Consider the following 23,893-nt stretch of genomic DNA (forward strand, 5'->3'; position numbering starts at 1 on the left):
CATTTAGGTAAAGGATCTAAATACTTCCACCACTGAAGGCTACAAAGTGACCAAAGGTGTTGCTGCAGATTTTGTTCTCTATGTGTTTTTAGGGGAGGTCACCCGTGACTGCAGCTCTGTGAATCATTTCTGTGTGCAAAAGTGTGATGAGCATCCAAGAGCAAAGAGAGTGTGTGTGTGTGTGTGTGTGTGTGTGTGTGTGTTTCTGTGTACATCAAGAAGCATTCTGTCCACAGCAGATGCTCAAACCATGGGAGGTCGGGAGGGGGGGGGGGCCTGTGTGTTTGTGTGCGTGTGTGCGTTTTTGTATGTTTGTGTGTGTGTGTGTGTGTGTGTGTGTGTGTGTGGAGACAGCTTGCGGAGGAAGTTGGACATGTGTCGGATCACACGGGACATTGAGGACGGTTGGCTGGTCGAGTTTGGAGGTTGGAGCAATGACGTCGTCAGCACAAGCACACAGCCATGAAATCCCTTAAATATTAAAAATTAAGGGAAGCACCGAGGGAGCGCTTGATTTCAACACAGCCTCACCCATGAAGGACACCTTAGAGGTCAGACAGACTAGTCTGTCAGAGTGATCCTCACTGGTGGAGTTATATTTGTGTCTCAGCTCTCAGAGCGTGATGGGACATTTGAGGTTTTGCGAGCACATAAATTATGTTTTGTAGAGACATAATTATAACTCAGAATACTTAAATTTGATTAAACAACATTTTATTTTGTACTCAATGTATATTTGTGTTAGATATTATCAATATAATCCCAGATGGCTCAGTTGACAAGTTAAAAGAAATATCAACCTTGTTTCAAATGGAATTAAATTATCATCGAAGTCCTTTGAGTTTGAGCTACCACCTTCGAGCTGAGCATACAGGTGCAGCTTATCCCACTGATGTCAGCGGGCAACCAGGACTAAACTAAACCCAAGGAGCTGTATTTCACAAAATTAGCACATTTAATTTTTGTCCTATTTCTGATTCATAATTCCAAGACCACATATAGCAGCACATCACTGTTTTCAAAAAAAAAAGATAACAGTAAAAAGATCATAAGTAAATTTCTTTGCATTTCTTTGCATCATTCAGGACAATCTGGTAAGAACTCCTTCACCTTGTTGATATAGACTTAAAAACAGTTTTGAAATGCAAAATAATGAAATTTTAAAATGCTATTAAGTCCCATACTACTAAACATGCAATTCATCACAACTAACTACTGAAATTCGGCATTACAAAAATAGTTTCTGATTAATTTTCAATCAGTTCACTAACTGATTCATTGATGAATTGTTTCACCTCTAAACCATCTTGTAGCATTATTTTGATATTGAATGTAATGTGATGTTAATTCAGAGGTTTAAGTTCATTTTTAATATAACAACATTGGTGATTGTAGTGCTTTAGTAGCTGTTGTTGGCAATTAAATAACTAAAACAGAGAGAGGCTTTTTGTGTGCCAATGTAAATACTATGATATAATGATATAATACCGAGTGTGATATATACTTTTGTTCTCTCAAATAAAACATTTTTTGACTGATAATGTCTTTGCAAAATACAAAATTTTGTGCTCAAAACGTCCCGGCGCACTCTTAAGAATTTAAGGCACATATATAATCACCAATATGACAGTTACCATGACGACTGTGGAAGCTGCGATTGGCTGTCAAAGACTCGAAGGTTGAGAGTTGCACCCTTTGACAGGTAAAGCAAGGCGAGAGAACGTCCCCCTTTATACAGCAGAGAGAGAGAGAGGGAGAGAGGGAGAGAGACATGGACTGGACACTCCCCTCCTGCCGCTGGGTGGAGGGTGAGGAGGGGGTGAGTAACAGGGAGGATGGAGGGACAGAGAGGGACAGATGGATGAATGGAGGGGTTACCTTTGTTGCGATTTTCGGGGGGTCCTTGTTTTTTACCTGTTCGGACAGAGAGAGAGGGCGGAATGCTGATAAGATGGCTCAAAAGAAAAATAAGATCAAATCAAACTGAGGGAGAACACAAAGTTCAAACTGATAGAAACCCACAGGTGTGTGTGTGTCGTGTGTGTGTTGTGGGCAGGAATGGACCAATCAAAGGAGAGAGACACGACACTTCCTGCTGCGGAGAACCAACCGTGTTTGACAGAAGAGCTAATCAGTTTATCTCAAAATTAATCAGAGTATAGAGGTCGATTCAGAAATCCAGGATAATTTAGTCCAATAATGTATAAAACAAACACTCTGTGTACATGTACTTCGGTTTTATGCATACCAGCTTATTGTTCATGTTATATTGGTTGTGTTCATGTTGTAAATAAAGCTACATTCATCAGTGTAAAATCTCCATGCTGATTTTTAATTGTTTATCATTCATCCTCATAATGTATCTATCAGAACCTCACCACTGTTCATGCTCTTTGGTTGGATGCTAAACTTCATTTCCTTGTACTTGTATTTCATCTGTGCAATAACAATGCTTTATCTAATATTATCTTAAATGTAATTGATGAATACAAACATATTTACATTCTCACACATTTCTAAATCAGGTTTGTTGTGATTTTTGAAGCCTGAAAGTATTTAGCAGTAATCTGAAAGATCTGCATGTTGCCACAGTTGTGCCGTAGCTCTCGAGATGGAAACGTTTGTTGGCCACTTCGGTTTGGACTGGACTATCTCAGCAAATGTTGGACGGATTGCCATGAAATGTTGAAAAAGACATTCATGGTACCTTGCGGGGTTGAGTCTCAGTACTTGAAACCTATAAGGTATTGATTGAAATAACCTAGTACCAAGAAGTATCAAATCTTCTCCAGTCAAACAATAGTTGAATTCAATGCTGTTTGTACACAAATCTAGATAGATCTAGATTTGACTTTTTTTGTATTGTTTGCAGCCAATCAATGAATTTGTCAATTTAATACAAGTAATTGGCACTATAATTCTTTTATTGTGATGTTATTATTTTAGTGAATGGGAGCAGCTGACCTTTGGATGTGAAGCCACATTGACCTTCACCTTTGAACCCCAATTTGTAATCAGCTCATTGTTGAGTCAAAGTGAATGTTTGGGTCAAATTTGAAGAAATTTCCCTCAAGGCGTTCTTGAGATATAACGCTTACAAGAATGGGCCAGGCAGACAACCCGAAAACATACCGCCATCGGCCTCAGCCGTCGCTGGCGCAGAGGCATAAAAAAGTATCAAACCAAGCACTCAGCTGGGAACGATATCACTGTAAGGGCACCGATATCGTAGCGCCCAGAGGACGACTTCTAATGACGACCGATACTGACATTCAAAACAGCCGTTGTTTGAAAGTCTGAGCAGGTAGTTGGTGTGAGGGGTTAACATAAAGTCGCCCTATTGGCCCTAAGGATAAAAGAATAGTTCACCCGGGGCGTCCAGCAGCGGCTGTGGGTTTGATTCCGGCCTCCGCCCTTTGCTGGATGTCGCCCCCACTCTCTCTCCCCGTTTCACGCTAAGTCTTTCCTACACATTAAAGGCATAAAAGCCCACAAAAATCATCTTTAAAAAAAAAAGTACACTTACTTCACCAACCTCTATATGCCTCTATAGCAGAAAATGTTTGTTATCAAATGGTATTAAGGCAGAGCACCCAAAAAATGAAAACCTATCACTGCAAACTGACTTGGACAGAGGCCAAACAGAATAGTTATAAAACATCTGAAAAGCTTTCTGAAAACTTCTGTGCAGCATTAATCACGATGCTGACTCATGAAAACTACTCCTAAAGAGTTTGTTTGTTGGCCTTTGTTGAAGGCTGTTTACGTCAGTCAGACGCATGTTCTGATGAAAACAAGCATCTGAGGGCAACGGACAATATTTCGGAAGATCCGGTGTAGCCAGCAGCTATCTGGGCCGAGACTTCCTGTTTCATGAGCCAGTTATTTCAGATAATCTCTATAAACAGATATCAGCATATAAATGCACATACATTTAAAAAAAATCAAATATAAAGATAAATTGCTGTCAGACGATATTAGTTAGGTTATGAGATTGCATTTCCGTGTTCTGCCTCTCCACATGAACTGTTTACCTGCAGGTCAAAAGTCTTTGGTCAGTGCTACTCAGACTACAAACCCAAAACCAGAACACTTTCAATACCAAAACCCTGTCTTTTTGACCAGAAATTTTAGATACTTATGCAGAGATCTCATTATAGAGATCTTGTTTGCAGTAATATACGTTCATTTTTGGATGCTCTGTACTCCAAAACAACATTAGGAAGATTAGATAAGAGACTAAAACTACTGGATTCAGACATAAACTGGAGAAATGAACAGAGGCACATTTGTGCATATGCTGCAGGAACTTGTGGGAAAGAATAATAACATTCCTCAATAAAGTACTTGGTACAGTGTTGATACTGAGCCCTACATTTTGTATATTAGGTATAATGCCAGAGGGGATTGATTTGTCTGCATGGCAGACTCAACAGTGCAGGCTGGCCCTGACTACAGGCTGCAGGATTGTGTTTAGACATTGGAAAAATAAAAGTTAATCCTTTTACAAGGTACAAGGTACAAAGTCACAGCACTGTCATTGTCATTTTTCTTAAATGTAGAGGTGTGGTGAAATGACAAAAATACCCATTTTAACCATTTTGTTTTGGAAAATATCAGGCCCTTAAATGAATATAATATTGAATAATTAGGGGGGATTGACAAGTAGGTGTGGAGTGACAGAACAGTGACGGCTGAAACTAAAGCTTACCCTGTGTATGTTTTTTTTTTTTTTACTTTTACCTGCTTTAGTTGTACTGTTATTGTTCCTGTTGGTGTTAATATTTGTTAAAAAGCAAAAAAAAAAAGTGAACTGCAAAAAAGGGAGGTGAGTGCTATATTCAATTCATATTATTTTGGGGTGAACTGCTCCTTTAAGGCTGTTGACCATAAATCACAACGTCCCTGGTTTCAGTCTGACGGGGGTCTCAATGGCTGTATGTCGTTGCCTATCTCTATGTAATTTAAATTCCTGTAGTTTCCATACCGTCAACCATCGATTAAAGGCAGCAAATTTGATTGATTTGTTAAGATGGAGGTTTGATTTTATTCAATAGTTGTAAACTGGACTGATCTATGCAGAAGTGCAACAATTTTTCTACAAACTTAAAACAGTTACTGTGAAAATACTGTAAAAAACTACAAATTCTCTCAAACTGTGCTGGTTCAGGCTGTGTTTAGCTGCTGAAGTGACGCCTTCCTTCACTGCAGGTATCTGAACTTTGATCATTACGGCCGTTTGCATATGTAGTGTGGAACGTAACATCTGTTATTGATCCTTGTCAGCTGTGGTGTATTGATCAGATAGGCCTATGTGAAAGGATGCGACAGGTGCAGGCCTGGTGCTATTTTCCTCCTCAGGGGACATTAACTTCCTGTTGCCCTAATATGCAGCTCTCTGCTTTTATTGTGAAAGAAGCTTTGGCAAGGTCAAATCTAGCACACACACACACACAAACACACACACACACACACACACACACACACACACAAAGCTCTTTGTTATTCAGCTGGTGGTTCGTGATTGATGACTGAACTGCTTTTAGTGTGTGTGTGTGTGTGTGTGTGTGTGTGTGTGTGTGTGTGTGTGTTTGCACATACTGGAGGCTCTTATTGCTGTAAGATAACCAATGGGTGTGACTCTAAATGAATGCAAAGTGCATTTGTGTGTGTTCAGTGGGTTGATGCAGCCATGTGTGACAGTAAAGTCTGCTGTGTGTCTGCTGTTAACAACTCAAGAGACACACAACTGTGCTTGTGTGTGTGTGTTCTTGTCTTTCTATCTTCGTGGGGACCGATTAAAGTTTCAGACTTGGTGGGTGGAGACAATTTTTAGAAGTGAGGACATTTTTGGAAAATGAGGACAATTTTGGAAAGTGAGGGCATTTAGTTCAGTCACTCACTTCTTCACGGGGCTTTTAAAAGATTCAGGTCTGCTTTTAGGATGATGGTTTGTATTACATTATAGATTAAGGTTACAGTTAGGGTCTTGAAATTGAATTATGTCAATAAGGGCACAAGCGTAGAGGTACAGAGACGTGTGTCAGATGCTAATATAAATGCTCCTCTGCTCATTTTTATTTCAGTTGAATCTGAAACATCTCGTGGTTCTCCTCATTAGGAAATGATTACTGGTTTGGGGTTTAAAATCAGTAACTGGAGGCCGAAATGTAAACCTGAGCGTCTCTCTCCGCTGAGCTGGTTCATTCAGCCAGTTCACAATGAATGCCTGACAAACTCAAACTTTAGCCAATAAAACAAATGATCAGACAAAAACAAACTAAAGAAAAAAAGACATGAGTAAAAGGGGGTTAGCATGATCACAAGCAAATCAAAAGCAATAGAGACCGACTGCAGAAGCCTGTTGGTTTACATCAAACTGCTCTGTGATAGTACGAGGATCGTCTGGACTTTTTGAAGGGTTCCACTTCAAAAAGCAACTGTATGTAAACAGAGGAAGGTACGTTTCGCATTTTTAACCAACATTACATCACTATCAAATCAATACCTCAGTATAGTGGCCATAAACTACCATGAATAAATGAGACCACGATAAAGTGTTTTTTCAGGTGATCAGCTGAACAGATTTGATGTTTTTTGGTTGATTATATTGTCTTTTATGGTGTGTGTGGAAAAATATTTCAAAATGTTGACTGACTGAAATGTTCACAACGATTCATTCACTTGCAAGTGTACAACAAGAATCTGGAATTATTACTGTTGCTACGCCTGTAAAATTTACCATCTTGTAATCATTCGATTACCAATGATAACAATGGTAGAAAACCATTAAAATAATTAATAATTAAAAATCAATAAGTCTTTGATTTAACCCTTTGAACTCTACGATGGAAATAATCTACCACTTTTTGATGTAAAGTTATGTAGGTCATTATTTAGGTCACCATATAGGGTTTCATCATTCATTTCTGTGGCCCAACCGTAACGTAACGTGACGTGACGTGACGTGACGTAACGTAACCTAACGTAACGTTACCTAACGTAACGTAACCCCATGCATGTGCCACATGGTGACAGAGAAGACTTACCTTCTGGCTCTAAAATGAATAAATGTTCTACCTTTTATGTATTTTTCGAATGGCGATATATCCAGAATTATGCAAACAACAATCTCCTGAACCACGTTTGCACGCACATAAGGTAAAGTATTATAGCGTAATTATATGATGAAGAAAGACAGAAGATTTAATTTCTGCTGCAAAAATAATGAATTCCTATGAAGATTTGTCTTTTATACAGATTTAAACAGGTTCATGCAAATAAAAATCCCACAGTCGTACGCTGGATGTTGGGTTTTAAAGGTTCAAGACAGAAGAAAAAAGGAGCAGCCTCTCATTTTTATAAAGTGAAAAAACAAAATAACTCAGATTTAAACAGCGAGTTCGATGTAAATTTGCAGTTCACATCACTTTTGGTCAGATACTTGAATCTCATGCCAGCTGTGTTTAGTTGCTCTGCAGACATGAGGTGAACTCTTCCGTGGTCTCATTTATTCACTGATGATGCTTTTGTGATCAGATCAACGCTCACTAGAGTTAAAATATTATAGTTGGACCCTTCAAACAGCTCTGCTGTTATCAGCTCAGACTGGATGAACTCTACCTGCTGACAGAGTCGGCTAGAGCGACAGGAGAAACTTCAAATCAACACCAGCTGATAAAAACGTGCAAATATTTCCAATCTGCACTGTTCAAACAGTAGAGTAGAAATATTCAGAAGCTGACACGATGATAGTTGTCTTTCTTTCCTCCCAACACTTCACACACTTTGTGACCTCGTATGACCTTCAACACTTCAACATGAGCTGTGATTTTTTGAGACGTGTGCAACAAGCTTTGTCTCATGTCTTACTTTTCTTGACCTTCTTCTCTTCGTCGTTCTCGCCAGCGCCCAGCAGAGTAAAGATGATACCGGTTTGAGAGTTAAGGCCGACGGCTGACACCACCATCCTGCCTGATCCCTCCATTACATGGGTCCCTGAGGATAGATCGAAAAAAATAGGAGTCACAACTGAAACTTTTTTCACGTCTTTATCGGGGATCATCAAAACATATAAGCCTGGAGAAACGAACACCAAAATTAGATCATCTGATGCTTGTCCTTGCTCTTTTTTGTGCACTTGAGACAATTAGCAATACTGTAATTAAAATAAACATACTATAAATGTTGAAACCTTTAAGTGATTAGATTTTTTTTTCTTCCCCCAAATGCATTAGCTTCCAATTGCATTACTTTTTATATTACGTCACTTTAGAATAATACAGTTCTGTCTGCATTTTTAGAAGTTTTTGAGCAAGTTTTGCATTCCAAAAAACAAAAAACATATGAACTTTTCTGTTTTCTAAAAAAGTTAAAAAATGCATATCACTGTAAAAAAAATTTTTTTTTAAAAAAATCACATAATGTAAATAATGACAAAAATGTCAGAGAGAATCTTATAATCCTAGGGTAAAAACTGCATTGTGTTATTATTATCTTGTTATTTACCTGTAGAGAACTCTGACATGTACTAATCTGTATGAAAAATGCTTTACAAATAACACTTTTCCTGACAGCTGTTGCAGTCTACTATGTACATAATGTACACTGATAAATATCGTCTTGTTTCCACATCCTGGATTTTCCTTCCAGACAACAATCAAACAGAAACGGTGACTGTGTTTTTTTAAAGGTCACAAATATATGAACAGAATCACTTCAAACAAGAATCCGTGCTGATTTGTGTGAGGAGACTGTGAGCGGGCACTCACCGGACAGCAGCATGGGGTCCTTCTCAAGAGATTTCCGGACTTGATCGGACTCTCCGGTCAGAGAGCTCTCATCGATCTTCAGGTCGTTTCCTTGGATCAGGATGCCGTCAGCAGGCAGCAGGTCTCCTGCAGACAAACAGGTCAGAGAGGGCATTCATTTATTTTTCGAAACAGCTTCAAGGTAAACAGGTTTTTGTTGTTCTCTTATACTGACAGCTACAAAACATTTAACACTTCAACCAAACTTTTGGGTACACACTGTTTAGCTCTTCTATTAATGCTAAACACAAACCTTACCGTACAGTCAGGAAAGTATAAAAAAAACCTGCCGCATGCTCGTGTTCAGTCAGTGATGCCTCAAATCAAGTTTAACAAAGATGGAGTTGGCAGCATCTTCTTTCACTTTAATTCAAATTTTCTTCCATCCTCCTGAAACATGTTATTATGATGCATCACTAACTCTGTATTTCCCATCAGCCATACACTGTGCACAGTCTTGTCCGTATACTTCAGTGTACTTTTGGTGTTAGTTGGTTTTCGGGGCATTAGTTCAGTAAAATGAAATCTTAATCTTGTGATTTTAAACAATTTCAGGAATAATGTTTTTGTTTCGGCATCACCCAGTTCCCCTGTTCATGGAGCAAAGTTTAATATCTAAGTCTGGTGTCTGCTGTCTTGTACCGTATTTGATCTGAGCGATGTCTCCCACCACGATCTCAGCCACGGGGATCTGGATGACCTGGCCTTTGCGGATGACGGTGAACTTTTGTTCCTGCTCGATGCGACTCTGAAGCCCGCGGAACTGCTTCTCCTTGGACCAGTCGTTGAAGGCCGTCACCAGGACCACAATGATGACCGAGAACAGGATGGCGGCGCCCTCGATCCAGCCAGCCTGGGCCTCGCCCTCGTCCTCCACGCCGCCTCCGCCCTCCCCACATGCTGCGAGAGGAGGACACATAGACATTTATCATTTTTAGCCTAACATTGATTAAATTTAAATATGTAGTGTCTAAAATCACAAGGAACAACTTTAACTAAATATGCATCGTGTTTTCCTTGTAAACTCCACCCCGGTTACTAAAACCTCCAAATTTACACTATGTAATTTAATAAAATATCGAGGACATCACCTCGGTGTTATCTACGGCCCTGACTTTGAGTTCAGACTCAAACTGTACCGAGCAGAGATCTGCAATCCGACCCGACCGCCGTGGAACCCAACGCCCAACCTCGGGCCGGGATCTGTGCTCTTTTTTTTTGGCTGCTCTAAAGTCTACGCTCCTTGCTGAAGAACTGACCAAGTCATGTGACTCACACACACACCCCGCCCTTATCACTATTAGCTGTCAATCAGGCCGCGCACAGTGACACACACACACAAAACACACCCACCTCCCCCTGCATATGACTTGTTGCAGTGTCAGCCATGAAAAAACTGAGGCACAAGATAGTGAAAAGGGAGCAGATTAAAATCCCAAACCAAAGTGGGAAGGCTAGTCTGTGGGAGCACTTCAACTTGATTGCCGCCGTTGCAATACGATTTAAAAATATGATAGCAAGGAGACCGGGAGAAAATAAAATAAGACCATTTAGCTGCTGTGTGTGTGTGTGTGTGTGTGTGTCTTTCAGCATTATTTCTGATATTCGGGTTTAGACTCGGGCGCGGGCTTCATTATTGTCGGGTCGGGCCTCTACGTCACGAGCAGTTCATGGGTACAGGCTTAATTTTCAAGCACATGCAGACCGCTAGTACCGACCTTCACTGTCGCCCCCTGGTGGATGGTAGAAGGACAGGCCAAGCGAGATGATGGCAGCGATTTCCAGAATGATAAGCGTCACGTCCTGCAGAGCCTCCCACACCAGCTGCAGGAACGTCTTGGCCTTCTTAGGGGGGATGAAGTTCTTGCCGAACGCCGTGTGACGTTTCTCCAAATCAACGGGGTTACCAGACAGACCTGCAGACACAAACACCACAAATTAATAATCACATCTACACAGAAAAAAAGAAACAAGTGTTGTTCATCTTTACTTTATAAGAACACATTCACATTAATGCTTTTGGACTGGAGAGGGAAAAATCTGAGGCCCTCTGAGTAAAGTAAATAATTCTGCACGGCCGTCACCACCCTGATTTGGCTGGAAGCTTTCTTTAGGGTGTTGAAGTAAAATTCAAAAACAAGACAAAAAAAGGAATAAATGGGTTTCAGATGTGTGGGTAAAAGCCAAGAGGAAAGCACAATATGTACAGTATATGTACACTGTAAAGATCATGCCATAACAACTCAAAAAACATAAATAAATACATTCAAAACTGAATTTTAATTCAACGACAAATGGCAGGTTCCAACCTTCTGGTGTGTGGATAAATCATACAACCACTGGATCCATTTAGCGTTGTGTGTGTTTCTTTTTAGGAATACTGCTGAACAGTAATCACTACCATTGAATGTGTTGCTCAACACTGTTTCCAAAAACCTCTCAAAACCTTTACTGGGAGTGTGATCCTTTGCTGCAATCTTTGCTGCGCACCTACACGCAGCGAGGCCTGAAGATGCACTATAGTTATGAAAGATTTTACAGATTTCTATAAACAGGAGTTTTGCAACATGACCTACTTTTGTTGCCATGAAAGACTGCAGTATTTCCATATACAGTATTTATTTGGGCGAATCACCAGCACAGATTTGTTCCACCCACAGAAATGATGTATTTTCATATTCATTATTTCCTCCTTCCTGTCTGGAGATTCAGTTAATAGAAATTGAACAAAAGGTCAGACGAATGGTGCGTTCAGGTGCAGCCACACAGATGGAAAAAATAACTCCCATGATCTGGGGAGTTTTCCAGGTTTCTCTGATCCCCGTATGTTGCACCCAGCAGCAGTTCCTTTTTAAAACGACTCATTGACACCAGTGTCATTTGATTGTGATCAATTCAACCAAAGTTAACCCTTAATTGAAATTATTTCTTTCAAAAACATGGGAAGAAGGCAATGAGCAACTTCAGAAAAAATCACCAGAAACATTTTTTTGTAAAACAATTTTAAATATATAATTCTGATAATTATGAAAATGGTTTTCAGTTCATTTTTCCCTTGCTTTTTAAAAAATAATCTAACAAATTACTAATTTCTTGCAATTAGCAGGACAGTTCTTACCAAGTTGCTCATTGCCTTTTTCCCATGTTTTCAAAAGAACTCAAACTAATTTGCTCAGGCTTAAAGACCTGAATACTGCACAAGGAAAGTGATGTTGATCCAGGTTTCAAAGGGTTAAAAGAGAGTTTTTAGTTTTAATATATAATAATAATTTAATATATATTTTAGAGGCTAAACAAGCTACAATAATACAGTAATTCACAAGACAAGGTAGAGAAAAATCTGGGAAAATAAATATAACTAGAAGCAAGTTTTCTCTGGGTCCTTTTTCCTGTCAGTCCTCTTTCGACCCTTCAGATTTATCTAGCGGCCTCTTGTGTGGGTCGAGACCCCCATGCTGGGAACCTCTGGTGTGTGTTGTCTGTGGCAGTGAAGCGTCCACGGCATCCTGAAGTGACCCGAACCACCGTCCCCTCCTGCTGTACACACAATCTGCTGCTCCACCGGAGCCAAAATACTCCACATCAACACAACACCACCGGACAGACCGACCAGCTCTGGATCAGCTGGACAGGAAGACACTAAGTACCATTCAACACACGTTTGGAAATCAATATTTACAAAATAAACAATTTGATTACATAAAATAGACAAACAACAATAAATTTGGAATAAGAAGGTTTTTTAAAAAATAAAATGCATATTTTGCAACCAAAACTGCCCACACATTACAATGACTCCTTGGTATTGGCATAGACTCAGCCACTATAGGGGAGAGTCAATTTACCTTTAAACTGAGGCAGCATTGTTGACGGTGGTGGTCCATGAGGTCATTAAAGACATCGGGTCATGTGGACAGACAATTCTTTTCACTGTATTACCTTGGACATATTAAGAGACCTGGATACAGCATTTGAGGTGGGGCCCCATTCATGCCAGTGAAAGTTACTCAGTTGCAAACGAGGCCAAAAAAAGCTCTATTTCCACAGTATAAGTTTCACCGGATGATCAGTGCTGCTTTCCGTCAGTGGGCCCACAGAGCAAGCGCACTGGAGAATTCTGCAAGTCAAGCCGGATACTTCCAGTTTAGCACTCTGCTAACTTTAATTGGGTTAAAATGATTTAATCCTGCCACTTTTCTAGACTTTCCAAATGTTTTCAGGATGAATGGATCAACTCCTCACAGAGAAATCAGTAATTTTTCAGAGGTTGTGACACCCCAAAAAAAATGTACGCACTGATTTCCAGACATCGCTTTCTCACTGTAAGTCCCTGGGAAAAACTCTTCTTAGGCCCAATGACGATCAACAACGGACCCGGGAGTCGTAATTGTACCGATCGGCCACCACAAAAATTGGCATCAATGGTGCATTTTCGGAGTGCCCATATATAATTCATTGGGTCCGAACTGATTAAGGTTAGGGTGAATTATAGTTTATTTTTCAAATATTTATTGTAACATGAAGAAATGACTCTCTGATGATGCTAATGCACGAGGAATTTGGTTAATATTATTTTTAAGCTACCCATTATTTTGAGCCTTTGCAATGCAATGTCAGAAAACTGTTTTTATAAAAACCCCATCTTCAACATCTTAGGATTTTTAAGACATTTGAAAGATCGATTTAAGGCATTTTAATGCCAGTTAAGGCCTTACTTAACGACTGATGGAGTCAATGCATTTTAAGACTTTTTAAGGATTCATGGGAACCCTGGGTGGTACTGCTTCATTTTGTCTGTGTTTGTAAGCTCTCTGAAAACTTGCATGAACAGGGACAAAAGGAATACAGAGTACAGTAGTTACGAGGGACGGCAGGCTCTGTGCACGTCCATATACCAATCTAACGTTGAGCTTTAAGTCAGATTAAATTGAAATTCACACAAGTTTGTTACATTCAAGCAACCTGGCAAACGAGTTCATACAACTCTCATCATCGTCTATCAGCGACAGGCAAAGCTCTGTGTTTCTCAGTATGGTGGAGGTTTGGTGTTGGGTGTCTGTGGCGACTTTTCTGCGGACGGGCACCAGAAGCGATGTGTTTTTCGCCATCGAGCCAGCCTAAAAGGATACATCTATTATTTTACATTCAAATTTATTTTGTTTTTGTTGTTTTTTTTCTGTTCTCAATGCTTCATTTGCACATGCGTAATTCTCTTTTCTGTTGGTGCTTTGTCGAAGGTTTGAAATAAAGAAAAAAAATCAAGAAAAGGTAGAGACCATAGCTATGGAGCAACAGATTGTAATATGGAGGACGCTATGGTATAAAATCTTATAAAATCATTCAAGAAATGTTTCTGTAGTGGACGCTCCAGATAAAAAAATGTAAATTCTGACTTCAGAGGAAGGATTAAAGTTAAAAATGCCAAGAATGAGACAAAAGCAAAGTCACTGTGACCTCGACCTTTGAGCACTTAAATCTTATCAGTTCATCGATGAGTCCAAGTGGATGTTTGTGCCAAATTTGAGGAAATTCCCTTAAATATCTTAAGGTCTTCTTCAGATATTATGTTTACAAAATGAGGCCCTTGCCGGCGCAGAGGCATAAAATTATAAAAAAGAGCGAGAGAGATGCTGCGAGCTCAACCACAGGCATCGTAATAGACGTGCACTGACAGCATTAATGTGATCAGTCTAACAGCCAGAGAGAGGAGACAAAAGCACCAAAAACAAGTTTTAAATATCGGTGACAGAATTTCTTCAGTTAATTGGTTTGTCCAGTTAATGAAAAAATCTGCCTGATGCTTCTCTTCCTGTCGCTCTGCAGAAAGATCTATCACGGTCCTCTGCTCTCTGAAGACCAAACAATATCTGTGAGTTATTGATTCCAGACCTGTGACTGTCATTTTCCAGCAGTGACTCATATCTAACTGCTTATTCATTCTCCATATAAAGACAATACAAACAAAGAGGTCTCTCAGTCGACCCGGATGCTGACAAAGGGAGCAGAGCAGCAGGGATCCTCTTCAGAGCTTCTCAGTTTTTAATGAAAAACTGAGTGAAAATCAAATCCCCAAAACTCCATTTGCATTTTCTTTATTGTCAATTAATGAATAATCAGCAGCTCGTATTTAACCTCACTCTTTATTAAAAGAGGATTTTCTGAGCTCAGCTCGTCGCCACAGGACCTCGTTAACGTTAAATTCAGTAAACAGTGTTTATTTGCAGCAACTTCTGGGTGCAGAGGGACGAGTCTGCGTGAGAACGAGCTGAACTGAGGTGAATCCTCCTCAGATTTTTTTTTTTTTTTTTTTAAATAAATCTGTGTTCTTCAAGTAAAACCTGAAAATATGTGACTTCCTCTGCACGGCTGTGTGGGCAGCAACATGGCTGCTGTGGATTCTGGGTGGAAATCGGGAGATGTGCAGTGGAACGTGATCTGAATGTCAACAGACCGCTCTGCCAGGATTTCACATGAAGCGGGACTCTGGAAGTCAGCATGAACATGTTTCTGCCTTCATGTGTTTTAGTAATGGCCTCTCATTCTGCCTTTGAAGATTCGCTCCAGACCGGCTGAGTGAAGAGTTCCCCTCCTCCTCCTCTTCCTCATGATCCGTCTCTCTTTCTATGGATGCAGTAAGCAGGTATCAGATATTTGAGGTTCTGTGTACTTCTAGGAGTACTACACAACCACAGCGCACGCATGTACTAGTTTCCTCGTCACTTATGTTAATTTACGGATTATCAATCGCTATCAGACTGTAACTGGGTTTATTAAACATCCATCATGACACCATCTACCACAAGACGACCCATTTCCCAAAATTACCAACACTTTCTGCAAAACCTCGCACAAAAGTAGCATAATAATGAATTCAGTGCAGTGTGTGTTCATTCAGCAAACACATGCCCTCGATATAATCAAGTCATCACAGTCTAAAATCAAACACTCTCTTTTCTCCAGGTGCAAACACCGAGCCTCAGATTGTTAGTACACAGATCTGAACTGCACAGGTCGATATATGGAGCCTCCAGGCATGTTCACGTGCTTTGAAACGATGGATCCCAACAATGCCAGATTTGCAAGACAGAGAGGAAGAGGAGGACGACAACAAGAACAAAGACAAGTAATCTCAGATTAACTTCTTGCCACCCAACTTCATAATGTGCTCATACATGAGAGGACTTTGAGAGAAGCTGGAGAGCCAGTGAAACCAAATCTAAGCTGTTACGCTGTTGCATCCGTTGTCAGTTCTTTCAGATGGTGAAACAGGTCATTTGCCTTGTTACTGTGATACGTGTAATGTGGTGCTTTTAAACTGAGTCTCTAATCTCAGTGTATTTTTACCACATTCATGATGACTAAAGTAGGGACGGGCATGAGTTCTTGAGTATTCGATTTCAATGTCAGTATTCGTTCAACATATAGAGTTATCACGACCCACTTTTATCTGGGTGATCTGGTCGGTCATTGCTGTGATTTTACAAAGTGCCAAATTATTTCTCTGAACATTAGTTTTAATATTTTGGTAGCAATGCTTAGAATTGATCCAGTCGGTGTGTAACGGTCTCAACTGTGTTTTTTATGGCTTGTGTGTGTTTGAACTGGACCCAGAAGTAAAATGTTTGTACAGTTGGCTGCGAGTTTTTAAAAGTGTGAGTGTGAAGATATGAGAAAATTATCAATTGTTCAAGGAAGCGGGTCTAAGCAACCAAAAAAAAACTGTTAATTGGGTGTGATGAGTTAAAATGGGATGATGTGAGACCAGATCAGATAAACTGGGATAAAATGAGAGAAGATAATGAGAAAAAATGAAACTAGAATTACCAACTCACAGTTTTGTGCCTCCATGAAACAGTCAAGATGAACTTCAATTCAGTTAAAATTAATCTATAAAAATCCAAAATCATAAATCACAATTTGCCTCAGAGGGCTTTACAACATACGAATCATTCTGTCCTTGGACCCTCACAGCAGATAAGGAAAAACTACACCCCAAAAACTAAAAAACATTTTAAAAAAGGTCAGAAGCTTAAAGAAGAGCAACTGAGGAGGGATCAGGACACAGACATGCAACAGAAGCCACGTGTACAGAAAAGATCAACAATAAAATTACAATAATCCACGTGACAAAGTGATTACATCTATTACTGTGAAACCATGGATCACACACATCTTCCTCCCGGCAGCTCAGAAGATCAATCAGCACAGTTTCAAGATGGACACCCACAGTTAGTGTCCCCTATTCAGTACCTGACCAAATGTCCCCCCTACGTCTCTGAGATTTCTATGTTTTCTGACACAAAAGTGTTTTATGCATAACATTATGATGTCACAGTGAGCTTGACCTTTTACCTTTCTTATATACAGTATTATATCATCATCACTTCATCATTTATTTGTATGAATTTTTGTCATAATACGAATTCTTGAGTTATGGCCAAAAATGTGTTTTGTGAGGTCACAATGATCTTTGACTACCTAAATTGAATCAGTTCATTCTTCATTCTCAATGTTTTATAAAGATATCGTGTTCACAGGAATGAAACTAATAAAAAAGATCACAGCGACCTTGACCTTCAACCACCAACATCAAATCAGTTCATTGTCAAGTCCTAGTGGATGTTTGTGCCAGAATTGAGGAAATTCCCTTAAGGTGCTCTTAAAATATTGTGATCTTGGGAACAAAACAGATGCAAAGTCACAGTGACCTTGACCTTAAACCACTAAAATCTAGTGAGAGCCTCATTGAGTCCAAGCGGACATTTGTGCCAAATTTAGGAAAATTCACTCTAAGATACTGACTTCCTGGGAATTAAATACATGTGAGGTCACAGTGACCTTGACCTTTCACTGTTGAGTCCTACTGCATGTTTGTGCCAAATTTGAGGAAACTCCCTCAAGACCATCTTCAGATATTGCATTCATGAAAATTAGACACATCCAAGGTCACAATGACCTTTAAACACCAAATTCTAATCAGCTAAATGTTGAGTCCAAGTAAATGTTTGTGTCAAATTTGAAGAAACTCCCTCAAGGTGTTTTTGAGATGTCACTTTCACAAGAATGGGACAAATGCAAAGTAGCTGTGATCTTGACCTTTGAGCACTTAAACCTTATCAGTTCATCACTGAGTCCAACTGAATGTTTGTGCCAAATTTGAGGAAATTCCCTTAAATATCTTAAGGTCTTCTTCAGATATTGCATTTACAAGAATGAGGCTATTGCCGGCACAGACGCATAAAATAAAAATGCGAAGTGAGATGAGAAAAAGTGCCATGAGTTGATTCAAGTTGTAATGCGACCGGAGGAGACGAGGTGACGAGGTGAAATAGCTTTAAGTGATTTAATGTATGAGGAGGTGAGGTAACACGATGTGAGATGAGGCGTGTTGTTATGAAATGAGGTGAGATTAAAGGAGATGAGATGCAGGAGGCGAGATGAGGTAAATTTCATGAGGTGAGGTGATCTCCAGTGAGATGACATAATAAGCTTCAATAAAAAGCTTTTCAAAATAAAATGCTACAGTATTAACACCATGCTCTACTACAGAGCAGTGTGCTGAAGATGCTTCTGTGTAAAAGCATCGGTCTATTTGAGCGACACTGCTCTTCAAAACACGTCTAAGTATCTCTGTGGTTTAGAGGCAGGCAGATATTTTAAAAATACACTGGTTGTCAAAGTCATCATCAGCAATCTTTCATCACGCTGTGGTTTTGTTCAAAGTTTGGTTTGATCATTTTGAAGCAAGTGATTGATGCTGAAAGCGCCTGTCGCACTAAAATAAAGAAAAACAGGACCACAGAGCACCTTTACCCGCCGTTCGAACGATACGTCTGTTTTTTTTGGTTTAATATTGTGATTGTGGCGGCGGGTTTCATCTGCTGTCGCCTTGCTGTTTTTCGGTGAACGTCCCCGTGGAGATGCAGATTAAAGCTCTGAAATAACGTCCCAGCAACGGCAGAGCAGTCGGCCGCACACTCGCCTGTCACAGATGTTTATGAATCTCTGCTTCCAGCAGAAATGGACTTCATTGGTCCACATCGAGGTCTCTTCCAATTCCCAGCTTTATCAGCCAACATGCAGCTTCATCTTTTACCACACGCAGTTTTCACTTCCATTCATTCTGCCTCTGACAGATGAGACTACAGCAGCAGGGATTAATGTCCACTCCAATTGTTTAAAACGTTTGATGTCCACTACAAAGACAGAGGACAATTTTCTCCTTCTCTCTCCTCCATGTTGTCAGGACTGCTTCCCGTTTGCTCTATCATCTCAGCGAATCGTCCACCAGCTCTGTCTTAGCCTCCATCTTTTCTGTCATCTTCCTGCAGCACTTCATAATTTCACTGCTGTCCCACAGGTGGACCAACGGTCAGGGACACGTACAGAAACAAGTGATACCAGATTGACACTTCAGCTGTGAGTAGGGATGGGGATAGTTAACTTTTATTCATTACGATACCATTATCGAGACTCCTCTATGATCCTTTATGAAGTCTTTATCGATACTTTTCTATGGATAAGTACCTCATACATCCCCAAAAAATCCTGAATATCCCTTTAGGACAAAGACACATTTGTCTCAGATAAAAATGCTTCAGTTTGAGCCAAAAAAATTGCACTCATAAGGAGTTTTTATGGATCAACCTCATAAGAACAGAAATAACTGGCGAGTGCAGAAATCTGAAATTAATTATTAACTCAATTTGAAACTTGATACACAGCTAGACTTATCAAATTAAATTTAATCTGCAGCAATTATCCCCAAATTTGAGTCACTTAGAGTGAAATTAAAGTTTTGACCACTCTCTTTATGAACACAATTTCATTAATCTGCTCTCCAGCAAACACCAAACCCACAAAAGAATTATTATTGGATCTATTTCTTTTTTAAAAATGCTCTGTTCTTTATGTTAATATTACATCATTTCCTCTGATGTTTCCTTTGTTCTTTGTGGAATCAAAAGCCCTTTCACTCTGCTTAAAAATGCATGAAGATATGCGGGGCGATAGCATGCAATGGTATGTGGTGGCACACAGGTCACGCACATGTATGTATGTACACACACACACACACACACACACACACACACACAAACAGAGATATCTTTGTGCTCCAGAGCTATTCCCAGACAACTTTGAACATTCCAGATGGTCATTTAATAAAACTCAGAGCTGTACGGAAGATATTTCCAGAATCCTCAAAGACTCTTTTAACCATCTGGATACGAAAATATTCTGTTATTCTGTTCTCAGCACCATAAAAGTTTCCCAAGTTCTGACTGTTCTGACTCTCTCCGAGTAACTAGAAAAGGCATTTGTACTAGTAAATTTCTGTAAAACATAAGCCGAATATACATTATTTTGTCTGAAAACATGAAAAATTGGACAGAATGATCAATATATGGGGCTAAAATCATAGACATAATTTATAGTAACTGCTGTACCAATTGAGTAGGTAGATGGATAATTTTCAGAAACCATTTTTGTTTGGATTAAGAAAAAGAGGTGCATCTTGGGAAACTGGTTAAAAATCTTTTTCATTCAGATGGTGAGAAGAGATTTTGGAGATGCCTTCAGAATAGCGATAAACGTCGTCATGGTTGAAGTTTAGCATCAATTTTAACTCTGTGACTCAAATATAATGTCAATAAAAGGGAGGGAAAAACTGGGGCTAATACACACCAACAGCTGGAAGGACATAGATGGAGACACGCATGTTTCCGATTATAAATTTATAAGGTAAGCTTATTTGGAGTCCAGCAGTTGTCCTCGGGATGAGTCCTGAAGTCCATCAAAGATCTCGGGACAGTTTAAAGGAAATAACCAAACCCCATTTCCTGTGGATTATCAAAATGAATTCTGTGCCGGCAGCAGGATTATTACTGCCAGCTCTCGGTGTTTGTTGCCTCATCTGCAGTCAGACTGCTTCTCGCAGTATCGACTGTGCAGTAATGGCATAAATGTACCCAGACAATATATTCAGTCAACAGACACTATATGGACACATGTTTTGTTGAGCTCAAACTGTAAACATTGCCTTCACTGCATTAATACAGCTGTTTTCTAAAATATACACACTGACTGACTGGAATCTCCTGAAATGTTAAGTCAGCATCATCTGCCCTTGAGAGGAAACTGACATGATTCAGCCCGACTCCACCTGCTGCTGCCGGCCATATTTGGGATATAAAACCACCATTTATATATCAGTAATTCTTCGTATGTTACACTGATTTTATGAGGACAACTGTTTTTCTGGCGTGCTTCTGCAGAGAACTAACAATCCAAAAAAGGCAAACATTCCTCAATAATTGAATTTAAAAGTGGCCAAGTTTAAAAACAGCATAACTATGTCAAAACCTCCGTTTACAAACTCTCACACAACTCCTGCAGTATAATCCAAGTCTCATTTATCCAGTCGTATGGTCAGTACTTCCCAAACACATGCATTTTTACCAAAACATTACAATATAAAACACTTTTCCCCAGCATGAGCATGAGTTCATGCTCAAACCCGTGTATGTACCCAGGCACGTTACTGCCCGTTCACTGTGAAGGCATGCGAGAACAAACACGTTTCTTCACAAAATCAACGTCACAAGTTTTTTTTTCTCACATGCTTCCACAGTGAACGGAGAATCCAAAAAGGCAAATATCCTTCATGAACCAAACTAAACAGGGACCAACAGCAAAACTATATTAAACATTTGTTTACAGACTCTTAAACATTTCATATAATCCAAGTCATTAATTATCAAGTCATGCGTTCAGTTTTTCCCACACAAATGCATTTTTCACAAAAATCATGTGATTTTGCACACATCAGTACAGTCCCGTGCACAGCTTGGTAGTGTGCCTGGGCACATTCACACATTTAAACATGAATGTGTACTCAGGTGTGTTTTATGTTGTAACAAATGGACAAAAGAAGACTTAGATTATACTGATGTTTTTAAAAATAATAAACCAATGTTAAACGCAGCCCCCAATAACTAATAATCAAGAAAAATGTTTGCCTTTATTGAATTCTTCATTCACTGTTGGGAAAGTGAGAAAAACACACGATGAATAAAGATAAACAAATGATCATTTTGTGGGTGTAGTATTCATTTGTTAATAATAAAACGCTGTATGATTGTTTTCTTTTTGAATAGAAAGAAACTTCTTGGTTGATAAAAGAACATCAGATTTAACAGAAGACTTCAATTTGCATGTGAACGCGGCGCGTGAGAAATGATGACGGTTCTTCCATCTGCAGAGTCTACAGGAAATAAACCTACCTCTAATACAAACACTCGCATCCGCTGCTGCAGAATGATGCAACCACTGAGCTCCATAAATCCTCAGGCAAATAAAACAAAAAACACTTACACAACTAATTTACATATATTTTAGTTTGTTGTTCGTCATGTTGTGATTGCCTGGTGTATGCCGCCTCTCACCCCAGTGTCAGCTGGGATTGCCCCAACAACACCACCGTAGATCCTCAAGGATAAGAGGGTGTAGTTAATTTTTTATTTTTCAGCTATTTTCAGGTTTGTGTGGAGAGTGAATTCGTGAGGGTGAGATCGACTACAGATAACAGTTTATTTTAGTTTACTTAAAGAGATGTGACAAAGCCGGGAGGGGGGGTTGAAAAGCATTGCATGTCTTGGTGTCTTTCTCCCTCTTGCTGATCGCTTAGAGGAGCTTTCTACTTCAACTGGCAGAGACATGGATGACCTGAGGCTGTGTGTGTGTGTGTGTGTGTGTGTGTGTGTGTGTGTGTGTGTGTGTTAGTTACAGTGAATGAGACTCACGCAGCTCAAGCTGAATCTCAGATTGGTTGCTGACTTCTCACACCACGGAGCTCGAGGAGATCTGACACGCCAGCAGGCCGAGAAACCTCTGAACCTACTTACATTACTATTGTGTTTTGTGTGTGTGTGTGTGTGTGTGTGTGTGTGTGTGTGTGTGTGTGTGTGTGTGAACTGGTTTATAGCTTTGATTTAACTCTGACCAATGATTAGCCATGCTCAGTACATATCTCGCTCACTATGCTTAAAGAACATTTAAGAATCTTTATCATGTAAAAAAATTATATATATATATATATATATACATATATTGGTTATTATTATCCCAAATGTTACAGTCGGTATTGATCTCACAGATCCAGTATTGGCCGAGCTGAGTGCAATCTGTTACATCACAAAATCCACATATGGACTGTCTTAAGTAAAGAGACTGTCTTCAACCTGCTGCATGTTGTTTTCTCTGTTAATTAACAAAGAAAAGATATGAAGGAAGAGACTCAATGCAGCCCAAACTGACCGATCACAATATTTTCAGTCTGTGTGGTTACAGTTTGTGCTGAAACAACCAATTAATTAATCCAAGAATAATCTAAGAAGACCCTAAATAGACCCTCTCCTCTTTCTAATGCAGCAAAAAACAGAGCAGGGGCGAGCAGAAGCTGCTGATGACTCAGCAGGATTTGATATAAAATGAACACAAGGTAACCGGTGCTTCTTCTAAGTGGATCAGACGTCCTAAAATGCTCACACTGTGGGGGCTGTTGATGTGTTGAATGTCATGTATCAGTCTCTGCAGGATATACGGCGTGATGTTCTCCGGTCTGTAAGACAGGCGTAGTCAACAGAAAAACACTGAGTCTCAAATGTCAGTCAGCAGCTGCCACGGTAACAACCAACCAACACACCTTAAGCTGAGATGATTTTTCTAAAATGTAATTGTCTTTTGAAAAATAATTATCTGCCCAATGGCAGCAATGTTGTGTAGCTTATATTCAAAGAAAAATTACTTTTTAAGAAACAGTTCAGACCAAAATTTTAAAAAAAAAATAGATATTTTTCCTCTCACCTGTAGTGCTTTTACTCAGTCTCGATTGTTTTGGTGTGAGTGCGGAGTATTGGAGATACTGATCGTTGAGATGTCAGACTAAAGTAATGGAACTAGATGTCACTCGGCTTGTGGTGCTCAAAGCGCCAAAATAATACATCTGAAAAACTCAACAGTAAAGTAATCTTTTGTCTTGGAGTGTCACATAAGAAAACCAGACACGGCCTCGGCCTGGCGGC

The 23,893-nt window shown here is 39.6% G+C and overlaps 1 protein-coding gene across 5 annotated transcripts in view; it reads right to left on the reverse strand.

Moving 5' to 3' along the window:
* Positions 1–23,893, reverse strand: part of LOC121960036 (plasma membrane calcium-transporting ATPase 1-like) — a 131,125-nt gene that overhangs the window by 46,951 nt on the left and 60,281 nt on the right. For all 5 annotated transcript variants that reach the window (XR_006106946.1, XM_042509646.1, XM_042509631.1 and 2 more), the window contains 5 exons: positions 10,529–10,726; positions 9,453–9,710; positions 8,772–8,897; positions 7,873–7,998; positions 1,879–1,914 (listed from right to left, as the gene is read on the reverse strand). Coding sequence is in view for 4 of the 5 variants with exons in the window: in XM_042509646.1 (XP_042365580.1) it covers positions 1,879–1,914; positions 7,873–7,998; positions 8,772–8,897; positions 9,453–9,710; positions 10,529–10,726 (744 nt within the window). In the remaining variant the exon portion in view is untranslated. The remainder of the gene's footprint in view (positions 1–1,878; positions 1,915–7,872; positions 7,999–8,771; positions 8,898–9,452; positions 9,711–10,528; positions 10,727–23,893) is intronic.

Source organism: Plectropomus leopardus, chromosome 2, assembly GCF_008729295.1.
Source record: "Plectropomus leopardus isolate mb chromosome 2, YSFRI_Pleo_2.0, whole genome shotgun sequence".
NCBI lineage: Eukaryota > Metazoa > Chordata > Actinopteri > Perciformes > Serranidae > Plectropomus > Plectropomus leopardus.